At 36.1% G+C, this 14033-nt stretch overlaps 2 protein-coding genes across 3 annotated transcripts; one reads left to right on the forward strand and one right to left on the reverse strand.

The window, feature by feature from the left end:
• Positions 1-580: 580 nt before the first annotated feature.
• On the forward strand, positions 581-9830 carry LOC131312358 (floral homeotic protein AGAMOUS-like). Of its 2 annotated transcripts, XM_058340058.1 has the most exons (9): positions 581-737; positions 1009-1252; positions 5542-5623; positions 6298-6359; positions 6718-6817; positions 7568-7609; positions 8333-8374; positions 8500-8681; positions 9589-9830. In XM_058340058.1, the coding sequence occupies exons 2-9, from the start codon at positions 1017-1019 to the stop codon at positions 9590-9592; spliced, it is 750 nt and encodes a 249-aa protein (XP_058196041.1). In that variant the 5' UTR covers positions 581-737; positions 1009-1016; the 3' UTR covers positions 9593-9830. The 2 variants fall into 2 exon arrangements, with proteins under 2 accessions (XP_058196041.1, XP_058196042.1); XM_058340059.1 differs by lacking the exon at positions 8333-8374.
• Positions 9831-10409: 579 nt separating this feature from the next.
• LOC131312359 (GDSL esterase/lipase At1g29670-like) lies at positions 10410-13803 on the reverse strand. The gene is made up of 5 exons (XM_058340060.1): positions 13475-13803; positions 13077-13201; positions 11925-12167; positions 10829-11093; positions 10410-10749 (listed from the first exon to the last, which is right to left on the reverse strand). Exons 1-5 carry the CDS (start codon positions 13722-13724, stop codon positions 10523-10525), a joined length of 1110 nt encoding a protein of 369 aa, XP_058196043.1. The 5' UTR covers positions 13725-13803; the 3' UTR covers positions 10410-10522.
• Between the last annotated feature and the right edge of the window lie 230 nt (positions 13804-14033).

Consider the following 14033-nt stretch of genomic DNA (forward strand, 5'->3'; position numbering starts at 1 on the left):
GAACACATTAAGCGGCTCAGATCATCGTAATTCGAATGAGAAATGGGAGAAATGGAGATGTCATTATTTTAACTAAAATAAGGACCTCCTCATTTGAAAATGACTATATATATATATTACTATTACTTTGTGCATTACTAATTTTAAAATGCTATGACTTTTATTATGTGTGAATTCTGTAGGGGTACCTACGAATTGTATTGTAATAAGGGTTACGGGACGATTGTGAATTGTGCAAATGGGTTCCGTAATATGAACCAACTCTAAGTGAATTGAGCACCTCAGGGTAATGTTTCTTTCGAAATGGATAATTTTCCAACTTGTAGTACACCCTTGTTTAATTTTGATAGTCTCTTACGAAAAAAACGTGTAATCTTTATAATAAAAAATAAAGTACTTCTATTCATATTTTTTTGCACCAAATTAACAAACTATAATCGAGATTTTTAATTTGGTGCGAAAAAACTTGAAAAATCATGTATAAAAGTACATTATTTTTGTTTTGAAAATTGCAAGCCTTTTTGTAGAAAACTTTAGAAAGGGGAGTAATAATCTTTCGTAAGTGGAATTAAAGGTCACTGTCATAACTATAAGTGCCCATCTCTTGGTGCAACACCCATCCATTTTCTGCATCTCTCTCCTCTTCAGATTGGTGAGAAAACAAGAGAGAGAAAGCAAGGCAGAAATTGTAGATTCTTTCCTCCATTATCTTCTCCCTCTTGGAATATCATACCCAGGTGGGTGATCTATATTTCTAAAACTATTGAATTGAAAAATATCCACAACTTCTTTCTCCTACATGCAATCTCTCTTCTGGCTTTGATATTAAACTCATTAGTAAATAATTGCAGTGTAAATAGGTTTAAGTTCGGATGCAAATAATAAAATTCCCAAGTCCTCAACTTCTTCTTTTCCTTTTTTTTTTTTTTTTTTTTCCGTTTGTCTCAGTGGATATATATACATTCTTCCTATTTATTTCTGTAATTGTTTTGCTTATGAAAATTTCAGCTGTTACCATGGCTTTTTTCCAAGATCAATCCATGGAGGGCTCTCTCTCTCCCCAAAGGAAAATGGGTAGGGGGAAGATCGAGATCAAACGGATCGAAAACACGACGAACCGTCAAGTCACCTTCTGCAAACGCCGCAACGGATTGCTCAAGAAAGCCTACGAGCTGTCTGTTCTTTGCGATGCTGAGGTTGCCCTTGTTGTCTTCTCTGCCCGCGGCCGCCTTTACGACTATGCCAACAACAGGTACTGGAAATCTACTGATCTCAATTTCTTCATGTTTAATTTTTGTGGTATTTAATTAACATATTTCTTTAGTTTTTTTTTTTTCTTGATGCCTAAATTGTTTTAGGGCCAAACATCCATCTAATATTTTTCCCTTAATTTTTCCAACATAAAGGGGGTTTGAAATGCTCTCTACCTTCTTGGTGAAGTTCTTTATATGATTTGTTTGCTTTTAGTTTTGATAAATCTACTAGCTATGATCTCTTTCTTTGGTTTGCTTCGGTGAGAAGTTCAAGTACTCCTCCAACACTACTAACTTTCACCGAACAATAAAAAGAAGACATTTTTTCTTTTGCTTTATGTGTACGTGAATATGAAAAGGGGTTTGAAATGTTTGGATCTAGTCATTTTTGTTTCTCTGGTTTAGACATTTTTTTATTTTTCTTCGGAAAAATCTACAATATACACTCCTTAAAATGGTGTACATATACACATATTTTATGATTTATTCATAACATTTTAGTATGTTTCGTAATTTTTGTTCTAAAATTCATAACTTTTCAGCAGTACGATTTGCAACATTTTGATTATGATTCATAACATTTTGGTGTATTTCGTAACTTTTATACAATTCATAACTTTTTAGCAATACGATTCGTAACATTTTCTCTATAATTCATAACATTTTAAAGAATGCATATGATGCATGCCCAAATAAAGAATGTGTACTGTAGTTTTTCTCTTTTTCTTCAACCAAGATTGACTCCTCTTTCTTTTTATGCCTTCATTTTTTTACGATCTTTGGGGATCATTTTCCCCCTTTAATGAACCTTGAATAATTCTTGGTTTATTATGCAAGTTTTATAGTTTCAATTGCTAACTGATATAAATAGATTTGAGTTTTCTCCTCCATTGCCGTAAACTTGGGCTGTTCTCTCTCTCTCTCTCTCTCTCTCTCTCTCTCTCTCTCTCTCTCTCTCTCTCTCTCTCTGAAAGCTGTCAATATCTCATTTGCCCATTTTCCTCCATCCCACATCAAAAATTAACACAAGTACTTTGATGAATCTGCCATCTTATCAGCCCGATCAGGAATGACCGATTTGCAATCTATTGAAACATGTCAAATACCCTTTCTTCAACCACCTACTCAAAGGATCATGTTAAATAAAATAACGGCTAAACTATTGACAGTCCACTAAATTGTTAATAAAACAAGAAGTATACAAATAATTATTTTCACTTTTGTCAATGCACTTTTAACACTTTTTAAGGCACTTTAAAACATAGCAAACTGTTTTTTTTTTTTTTTTTCACACCGCAATGGGCTATTATTAGCATCTACCTCTTCCGTCTGCCCTTAGTGAAACAACTCAAAATTAGGGTTTTTGTAGCAAATTAACAATGCAAAATGGGGTTTTCGATCATTAAATACTAGTACATCACAAGATATCTCTCTTCAGCCAATCAAAACCCACCTAGGGTTATACTACAAAGATAACAATGTGTACATGTGCAAAAAGACAAATATACCCTCTGAACTTGTGTGATCTGGTTAGAATTGAAGTGGACTAGAGTAGTTGAGTGAAGTTTGTTGTTGTAGTTACTCAAAGAATATTTGGTCACGTCACGCACGATTTTTCAGTACTTTGTTTTTCTGCCAAAAAGGGTCAAAAAGGGTACGTACGTAGTGCGTGTTTATGTGTGTCATGATCATTTCCATTTGGTAGTCTGTCACTTTCTTTGTTTGTTTCCTCGTCTACATCAAACCCTAATTTTTACTTCAATGATGAAAACTGAAAACCTCTATTGGGAGTTTCTTTCTTCTTCGAAGCAAGTTTTCTCCTTTTTTGTTGTCTCCCATTATAAAAGCTTCTGTCGAAACACAGAACTCAGAGAGAGAGAGAGAGAGAGAGAGAGAGAGAGTACGACAGTTGCGAACCAATGGTGAGTTCTGAGATTCTGGCCTCTTTCATGGATGGGACTGAAATGGACAGCTCTGATGTATTCGGAGTTACAGATAGAAAAGACTTTTGTTTTTTTTTTAGAGTAGTATTTGACGGTATTTCATAACCAAAAAAAAAAATATGGGCACACCACTTGGCGCAATCCACTCACTTTCGAGTTTCACACAAATAAGCAAAGCCAAAAAATGTTTTTTAAGTATTTTTTTATAAGTTTTGATAAAAAATAAACTCATTCAAATATTGTAAAATCTTGTTCAATATTAGCTCCTGAATTCGTGGGGACAAAATTTGAATGAATCGATTAAACTGTTATCTATATTCAAATGAGCTAACTTTTTATAATTTTCATAAGATCTATTACATTACTTCCTCTGTCTGGATTTAATAGTTCTTTTTTGAAATTCGTGTTATTTTTCAATCAATTATATCTTGTAATTTATAATATTTTATATAATTTTGAAAATATTATCTTATAGAATTAATTAAGATAATAAGATCTATATTAAATATAAAATTCATTATCAATTTAAAGATATAACTCATTTTTTATCCGGTTAAAATTGAATGAGGAACTATTAAATCCGAATAGAAAGAATAATATTTTAAACAAATCAAGCGACTTTGCAAAATCGGTCACACCCGATGTGGTGTACATTTTATAAAGTATTTCGAGGAATTTTCGGTCAAAGGGTATACTTGGTGGATATTACCCATCAAACAGTATGAGATGGGACACGTGGCAATGCACCGTCTAAAGGTTCAGCCAATCATGTCATTGGATCATGTGCCAGCGTGGCAGGACCGCCAATCAGTGATTCGACGAAATTAAGGTAGCAAAACATTACTGATGCAAGAGGTGACTTGTTAAGGTGCTGAGTGAAAGCTTGTCCCATTGAAACTTGACTGGCTTTCCTTTGAATGAAAAACTGGAGAAGTTTTTGGCTCCAAATAGAATAATATGTGGTGGCCGTACTCCGTCCACATTCAAACCGTCTAAAAGCGTTCTTTTTATCAACAGACAATCCTAGTGTTGTTTAAACGACGTTGGATAATGTCTATCTTCTAAATGGAGTATATAGGGTGGGTTTGGATTAAAAAGTTAAGTGACTTATTTTTTTGTCCTTATTCAAACTTTTTTTGCTTTTGTTTGTTTGGTGTCAAAACTTTTGTGACTTGTTGATTCGTCTCGACAAGAGGAATCAAAAAAGTAAAAAATTTTGATTGAAACTCATAACTTTTCTGAATAAAAACAAAAATAAGTCAATAAGACAACTTTCTTTTTACTTATCTTTGTCTTTTTAAAAAAATTATGAGTTTTGATCATAAATTTTTACTTTTTCGATTCCTCTCACCGAGATGAATCAATAAGTTACAAAAGTTTGATGTAAAACTAACAAATGCGATTTTTTTTGAATAAAGACAAAAAAGAGTTACTATTTGACTTCTTAATCCAAATCACCCCATAGTTGGGATGCAATTGCTGCAACTCATCTAACGAACCTCACTATGTTATGCTCATTCCTCACTTTATTTTAAGATCCTAGGGCCTAGGAATGGCCCAAGAGGCCGCCACCTAGGACCCCCAAATTTTGGCCCAAAAAAAGGACCATGCCATTAAGGTCCCGTTCCAGAAACCTTTTTAAAAAATAAGCAGCTTATTTCACATTTTCAAACTCAAAAATAATGTCAATGAAAAATAAATTTTCAATTTTTTTTGCATCGTATAAAAAATCTCAATGAAATCTTTCAAACAAGATCCATAGTGCATATTTTTAGATTTCAATAAACCCCTCATTTTTTAGCTTGAAATTGCCTTTTAAAAAATAAGGGCTTTTTTTTAGTTCTGGAACGGGGCCTAAGAATTGGTATAAGTACTTGTACTTTCGCAACATGAATGTATTAACCTCTGTTGGTTTAGTTGTAAGATTGATCTCAGTGTACGTCCATGGTCGAGTTTGAGTCCAGCCAAGTAATTTTTTTCTTCTTCTCCTTTTCTGTGTTTATTATTCAAAAAAGGATTCCATGTGGAAATTTATAGTCTCTGTGATTCAAACTTGCATATAAGAAAACACAATGAAACACCAAAGCCATTAGAACCAAAGCGTGTTCTATGTACATTGTGGATTAAAATTGTTATATTTTTGGTGATCAAATATAGGTCCCCCAAATATATACCTTAGGCTGTGATTTAGGTTTTGCTAGAACAAGTTGGGTTTTTTTTTGTTGTCAGTGTATATATATTTTGGGACATGGGAGAGGAATGTGTACTTAATTAATATATGGCTAATGCTGGTAATCGTCATTTTCTTGCCAGTGTAAAGAATTTAATCTCTTTGTTTTATACAGTGTCAAAGGAACGATTGAGAGGTACAACAAGGCATGCTCAGGCTCCTCCGATACTGGGTCGGTTTCGGAACTAAATACGCAGGTAATGTGGATTGGTTTTTCGTTTTTTTTTTTCCCCTTCTAAAAACAATATTCATGTGATTTAGGCTGAGGATTCTATTTTATTAAGTTGGAGTACAAAAACTACTAATATTCTTCTTCTGCTGATCATGTCTTTGAACATGCGATGTGTTTTTTCTCATCTCTGAAATTGTTCACCTGCAATGCATGCGAGTTAGTGTCCAATAGAGAGATATCGTCCCTAGAGCTTTATCATTTATGATTTCTTACCTTCGGTAGATGCAAGTTGTTCTAATCATATAGGACATCATCAATATGCATCTTCCAGAAAGCATTGTTCAACCATTGAACTTTTCGATCTTGATTTTCCATCCTTCAATCCGGCTGCCATTGTGCAATTATCTCCATGGAGTGAGAATTTATTTAACCATTATCACGAAAACGTTTCTAATCATAAATATAATGGAACTTTAAAATCACGACGACATTCAATCAAAGATATAAGATAGATAGACTTACAAAAATAGCCTGTGAGATCGATGAGAGATACTACATTCGCTGTCGTGAAGCCATACTAGCCTCCCTTTGTGTAGTTAGGTTCTAACGGCTGAATACGGCTGCAATAGTGTCTACTGGTCTACTCCACGAATATTCTAACATGCTGTGTAAATGTTTAATTGATGAGAACTACCTCAGTTCTATCAGCAAGAAGCCGCCAAATTGCGTGCCCTGATTTCGAATCTGCAGAATTCAAACAGGTGATCATTTTTCTCCCAGTAATTCAATCTCCTTCTCTTGATGCTTTTTTGTTTCACTAAGATTCTATAAGTGTCTAAGTGGTACCCCATGAATAAAATTCCGTTTACTGTATGTCAACCCCAAAGGATTGGCCTGGTGGTTTTTCTTAGGACTTCAAGGCTTTCTCCCCTCTAAAAGTTTCAATTTACTCTTGGAGTCACTTCACCCTTACGTGTAAGTGTGTGAAACGACTATAAAAGAAGTTGTAGGGATTCTTCCTGTGTGTGCACAAACTGGCACGGAACACTCTACCTATGTGTGCACGAACTGTGTCTAATGCACGTTTGCTAATACACTGTTCTCGGACAACATTTCCAGCCAAATGCGGGGTGAGTCTCTGAGCTCAATGTCTCTCAGGGAACTCAAGAACCTGGAGACTAAATTGGAAAGAGGAATGAGTAGGATCCGCTCCCAAAAGGTACTACTAGTGACTTACTCCATATTTAACGGTACCGTTTATGTTTTATCTTTACGATAACGAAGTTCTCTTTTGCCTATACAAAATGGGTCCATTTGTGCTAGCATGTTAGGTGCGAATTTTAAAATTAAGGGTTTCGCGATATAACTAGTCAGTATGACTTTTTAATAACTTCAATGGTAGTTAGGGAGAGCATCTCCACCGGACAGCCATTTTGAGAGCCAAAGGTATATTTTCGCTCGAAGACCAAAATCCTCTCTTCCAATGGAAAACCATTTTGGGAGCCAAAAAATGGCTTGGCCATTTCAATGGCCTATGTCATTTCTTGTAAGGGCTGTGCTCTAATAACTCTTTGGATCAATCCAATAGGTGTGTATGTGGGTGTAATTCAACGGCTGCAAGTAGCGAGGTTTTAGCACAATTGGAGCAGTACTTTGGTCAAACATTGACCATATAACACTGTAGCATGCCAAAAAATAGTTTTGGCTCTTGAAAAACAGCAATGCTACAAACATGCACATCTTTAAACACAACTCCAGACACGGAACTGATGCATATGGATTCAAATACATCTAACGGTTCCAAATATGCTTGTATGGTGTTATAAAAGTGTGTTCCTAGACTTTTTTCTTGAAAAATGGCCAAAACCATGCTCTAACAAAACTTTATACAGACTAATTAATACTGTCAAATTTCATGATTCATCTAGTAATTTTTCTTGTGTGTTCGTTTTTGTTTTGGTATCCCCAGAATGAGCTGTTGTTTGCGGAAATCGAGCTTATGCAAAAGAGGGTAACCATTTCTCTCCTAATACTATTGAACTTCCTGGCTAGGATATTCCATAATTTGAAACCTTTGTCCTTTTCGTGCATGGAATTGCTAAAAGTCGTGGGGCTCATTCAATTTGCATTGCTTCTCTTTTTTCCTTTTCTTGTAGACCTCTTACGATATCTTATTCTCTGTGGTCTATAATTGGTCTCATCTCGATCTACCATCATTTGTCAAATTTCTAATAAATTTTTTTGCTAAAAGTTGTGGGTGGTAACACAAAATACACATTGCTCTTCAACTAGCTATAGGCATGCTGTTCTAATTAATCAATAATCATATCGATTTTTTCAGAAACTTTTTATATCCATCTCATAATCAATTGATTATGAATGGAGACGTTCCTTATGTTATTAAGTGATCACTTATTCCACTCCTAATTAAGTAATTCGGGATTATATTTCTTTAACATCCCCATTTATTCACTTGCACTCGTTTTTGAGGTCTGTAACGTATAGCCTATTTTTCAGTCTATCATTGTGCAAACCTTTTTGCCGGTCTATCATATTGTAGGGCATAAATTCTGCATTTTTTAAAATATGAGATGAAATAGGCCCCATCTTGATACCATTTGCAAACTTAATTTATATCCTCGCAGGAAATCCCATCCATATGCAAACTAAATTTATATCCTCGCAGGAAATCCCATCCTGATACCATATGCAAACTTAATTTATATCCTCGCAGGAAATCGGCTTGAATCACAAAAACCAGTGCCTCCGAGCAAAGGCTCTCTCTCTCTCTCTCTCTCTCTCTCTCTCTCTCTCTCTCTCTCTCTCTCTCTCTCTCCAGTTAGTTTATAATAGTATTCACTAACTTTGGGGTTGCTTGTTGATTTTACTACGTATGTGTAGATGGCTGAGACTGTGAAGCAAATGAACTTAGTGAATGGAGCCGGGCCTGACTATGATTTGATGCCACCTCATGGTCACTCATGTGACTCTGGGGACTACCTTCACGTCAATGGGCTCCACCACCAACCCAATCATCAGTACCATCACTATTCACGTCAAGACCAAACTACCCTTCAGCTAGGGTATGAATCCCTGACTTTCCTCCTCCTTTTTTTGTGTACTTCGTTTTATCCAAAAGTGCACATGTACGTACCCGATTCATGGAAATTTTAAAAATCAATTCGAAATGAAATAGTTGCAGCATAAATAGATGAAACTATGAAAGTATTTCGAACATCGCAGCGATTGGTCAAACTGATGAAGTTAAGGCCAGGTTGACGAAGTCGATACCCTGCCCCTTTATCAGTGGGAATGCAAACCAACACCCCTCAGCCCTAGAGTAAAATAGATTAGTATCTTCCGTGCATGCTTCCTATCATGTTTGTAGGATGGACCAGACTGAACCAAACGGTTTCGATCTTTCCATCCCTATGTGGGCTTAATTTTGACGATTGAAATCGTCCACCCAAAAGATTAGGTAGATTGAAATTGATTACATAATCATATGATGAAAAATTACATTCGTTAGATGTCTCGTTCATGGTTTCTGAAAATAAATGACATCAAGAACATGGCTGCTAGTTCGGTTAAATTCGTTTTGTTTTTCTAATGAAGGACCTGCACATTAGGCTTACGATAATTGGAAAAAATCATGACTACAGTAGAAATCTATGGTGGATCAAACAATACGATCCAGTCCATAGACCTCATCAGGTTTGGTGAAGTAGAAATGAGAAACATAACAAAGTACATATTTATCTTCCATATGTAAGGTCGCAGGTTAGAATTCTACGGAAGCCAAACATTTCAAACTTTGAGCCCCCCGGAGAGTTTACCCGGTTGTTAACTTCAAGGCCACGAAATTAGTCGAAATGCGAACAAATTGGCCCGGACATCCGATTATACAAGAAAAACAACATTTTTGGACATGAGTTCCCATAGCATGAAGAGACAATCCTGCAATTGATTTCCTATTTTAATTCTGTGCAGCTAATTAATGTGCTCGAAGGGAGGTAGGTTTGCCCTGCTCATTCTCTCTATGAAGGTTATTTCAATTGAGTAGACGAAGGCGCCGCTTCTCTGATATTGGCCATCGGACTCTATTAACTACGAGGAACTATTTTACTTTATGAGCACTCGGGCGTGCAATACTATCATGGTGTGTTAAAAAAGTGTACTAGCTCCCAATCCTTTTCTGTGATTTTAAGTTATTTTTCTTCTTCTTCTTCAAATCTCATCTCCTAGTGATTCTGAATCATATAAAACTAACCATTTATTGTTGAATAAACTGATCGATGGCAAAAAGAAGATTTTATTAAGCTTTGAAGATGATTACAAAGATTAAAAGCATCATAGATACACTGGCAAAAGCCACCCGAGAACCACACCCAGAGAAAGGCAAAAAGCCAACCAAAAACACCACAAGAAGCACGAAAGCCTCAAAACAGCCCTTAGATGATATACTCTCTCTTTTTTAACAGTAAAGGAAAAATTTTATTAACCTTTGAAATTGTTATAAAGATTAATAGGATAATGAGAGAACAAAAAAAGTCTAATTTAAGACCCAAACCCTAGATTGGCAAGATGCCAACCAAAACAACATCCAAAGAGAGCAAAATCGCAACACCTAAAGGCCTAAAAGTCTGGATAAAATAGCTAATACAAATGGGACGCAACTCTGCACCCAGGAGGCCTAAAAGCCCAAATAACATGGGACAAGCCCAACTAGTAAAGCCCAACAAAAAACAAAACATCAAACTCTAGCAACACATCACTGATATTCGCTGATATACTTGACACCTTACTAGCTGATCTCATTAACCGAGCTTACCTTTGTAAGCTTCCCTTCGTAGAATGCGATTCCGTAATTGCTAATCAAGTAGAAATCAACCCTAGCTAGCAACGATCATTAATAAAGCACAAGTCAAATTTGGAGCTTGGCTAATTGGGCGATGTTAATGGGATAAACACCATCGGGCGACATCGAAGTGTAAGATTTATTGGCAATGATCTTGTTCACTGCCTCGCTGGTATGGTACCCGTCCCAGAACACGTAATCATCTCTGTCCTCGCATGGCATTCCTCCGGGAAGACAGAAACCCAAGGTGCCCGGCGGCAGTTTGCAACAGGCAGTATTTACCACCTTAAAACCTGTAAAATTGACATGTAAGAGAACACATCAGTAATAGAAAGTAGTAGCCTTGCAGATGTATACGAGCATGGTGAGTACCGTAGGGTATAAGATCGGTTGGCTTTTGCGTAAAGATATCGACATAGACAAACTTGGCATCGGGTAGCTCAGCGTTTAGTTCATCCACAAGTGTTAAGAGTCTACCATTGAAGAGTTCTGCCGCTCTACTGATCTTCTCTATGCAATAAATATTACCTGGATCCCGACTACGGCGGCCACCATGTACAGCAATTACGGCGGGTGCACAACCGAGCCTTTGCAGGCTGAAAGTAACTATCTTCCTTGCTCCATAATTGTAGAGGGTCTGGTATCAGCAAGTAGTAAAAGAAAAGCATTTTTAGAAAGAAAAAAAAAACTTTTCAGCTTGAAATAACTGTAACAATATTGAAGGGTGTTTTTCGCTTTTATCCTCTGTATTTTTTCAATACGACTCTACAAGAAAAAAAAGGTATTCCCAATGCTTTTATTATAGCATTTCGAAAACGCCGCCATATAAGACATTTCCCAACGTCATTTTCCTCTTGAATCAATCCCGACTTTTTTTCAAAAATCGACGCCATAGATCTTTTGCTATGTGTCCTAAACGCCAAAGACCTAAGCCAACTTTGGGATCCTCAGCGTTTGCAAAAACGCCGCTAAAACCTCTACTAGCATTAATTTTTAAATGCTGCAATAGGCAATTTTTTTGTAGTGTCGCGAAGAGAATACAAACAAACTTACCAATCTTCATTCAATTAGTACAAAAAATTTAAATTTCAAACACACACACACACACTCACTCTTTCCCTGTTTAACCTCACGGCTCTTACACCTCACACACAAACTGATTAGTGATTACAATCTCACACTCACGTCTCGTCTCTTTCTCTCTTTGTATCTCTCTGATCTGGGATTAATCGAACTCCCCAAATAAGCACACCACAGACACATATTAATCCAAGTCACAAACGTACTTTTAGTAATTCGACTGATGATTGAGTATGTAGAGTAATTATAAATTGATAGTTGATCGAAGGGAGGTGAAAATAGATTTGAAAGTCTTAACTGATGAAAGCAAAATTAACCCAGCTGTTAAATATCGACAACATTTATCAGGAAAAGGAGGACGAGAGAAATTGTTGTGTTATGTACTGACTCTTAATTGTTGGCCATAGCGTTTGATAACGACATCACACCATCGATGTATGGTATACAGTTCTCGTGTTGGGAAAACAGGTACGAAGTAGTTTCCGATGAAGTCATTACTCCCCAATGTGAGTGAATATATGCATTTGTTGAGATGCTTTGTAGCTGCCTCGTTACTCCCTAATATATCAGCAATTCTGGAGGCTATCAGTAGATGGTTTTTCAGTTGTTCGTCCATGGTAAATCGGTCGCCCTAGTACAAAACAACTCTTGGAACTGTTAGCGATTCATTTGTTCACTTTTGAGTAACTATTATCAATAGGTAAACATGTAGGATGCCAAACTATTCAATTACGCTACAACCCCACAGACTTTACAAATACTTTCATAATTTTGTAGAACACACAGACACAGGATTGGTAGTGCAATGTGTGAGCTGCGCATTATTTGAATGTAGATGCATTTGTGTGTAGTAAAATGTTTATGTTGTAGGCTTTTTCCAAAAATTTTGTGCAAAAAGTAGAAGAAAGAGTGTTTAGTCAAACATTCTCTTGAGTGAATGCTGTTTATGGTGTCAACCATTTCCTAATGCATATTTCAAAAATTATTTCATGTTGCTCTGTTTTAGCCTTAGCATTAGGATCTTGGCGATTGCAACGTCATTTTGAGTCATTTAATTATCGGAATAGTATATATAAATAGGAAAGTGGAACAATATATTCAAAATAGTATCATTTAGTGTATACAACTTGCACTATCTTCAATCATCTTAAACACAAAATGTCGTATGTAGAAATAGAGAAAATATGTGTTAAAATCTCATGACGTTTGCATATTCATCATCATACTTGTGCAAAAGTTCGTATCAGCAAACATAAACTCATAATAGAGATGCTGTGAATTCGTGTGGATGATGTAACGATTTACAAATATAGGCAAATGTTAAAAGATTTCAATGTAAAATTTAGGAACCGATATTGTCGATGTTATGAATTCATGTGCAAATGTTATGAGTTCTTATCCGATTTAGCGGGTACATGCCCTATACAACAAAATGTGATGTGTACTGACTACTTTGGTATTTATACAACAAAATGTGATGTGTACTGACTGCTTTGGTATTTTTCTTACTTTTTATATAACTATATATTCGATAAATTACCAATAAACGTCCGCTTTCTTGGCGAATTCCAGCTCCAGAAGATCCGTAGTTCACACCAGCCAGGATCTCCTCACCACTTACAGTTACATACGGAGGGGGATAAGTGTTAAAACCTAGAAGCTCAGCTGCAAAATTATATATGTTCAAAACATAGCATCATCAGTTGCACAAACAAATAACCTCTTGATTGCTTGTGTGAAGCTATAGTGCCATAGAGAGGTGATATCAATCTCAAATATGTTGGAATAATCAAAATAAAATACATGAAGTTGAAGGGCAGATGAAATCAGAAAGACCAATAACAAGTACTGCGACACATCATGATATGTTAAATGAAATGGGATAAAAATTATGTATATGTTTACTGGCTATGAGAATTGAGCTGCGAGAAAATGTACCAAGGAGATCTGTTGCAGTGCGACCATTGGTGAACCTTCCGGTTGGTACGCCCGAGGGAAGGTCAACCCCATAGGGCCGGAAATCGGCTTTACCGGTGGACTTAAGGCCTAAGTTGTTTCCATTGTCAACACCTGAATCTCCGAAGATAAAGTAACAAGGTACTTGTGGTTTTGCAACAACAAAATAATGTAAGTTGAAGAATGATAGAATTGGAAGTAGGATAAGCCATGTCTCAAGCTTAGGCGCCATCAATAAAGTGAAGAGTACGGAGGAGGGAAGAAGAAAGATATATAAAGAGATCAAAAAGTTGAATAGGTAAATAGGCCACCTCAGGAACCAAATGCAACTTGGGCACAAACAAAGGAGAAAAGCTTTTGAAAATCTAGATCTGAAACCATGTTAAAACATTTAACTCATAACCAATTGGCAATGAGGAAAAAAGACGTCCAGAATCATATATTGAGGTGATAATTGATAGATCTGGGACAAATTCCGACATGATGAATTAGAAAGTTTGAAGGGAAAGGAGTGGATTAAAATGGGATACAATAATTCTAC

Source organism: Rhododendron vialii, chromosome 13a, assembly GCF_030253575.1.
Source record: "Rhododendron vialii isolate Sample 1 chromosome 13a, ASM3025357v1".
Taxonomy (NCBI): domain Eukaryota; kingdom Viridiplantae; phylum Streptophyta; class Magnoliopsida; order Ericales; family Ericaceae; genus Rhododendron; species Rhododendron vialii.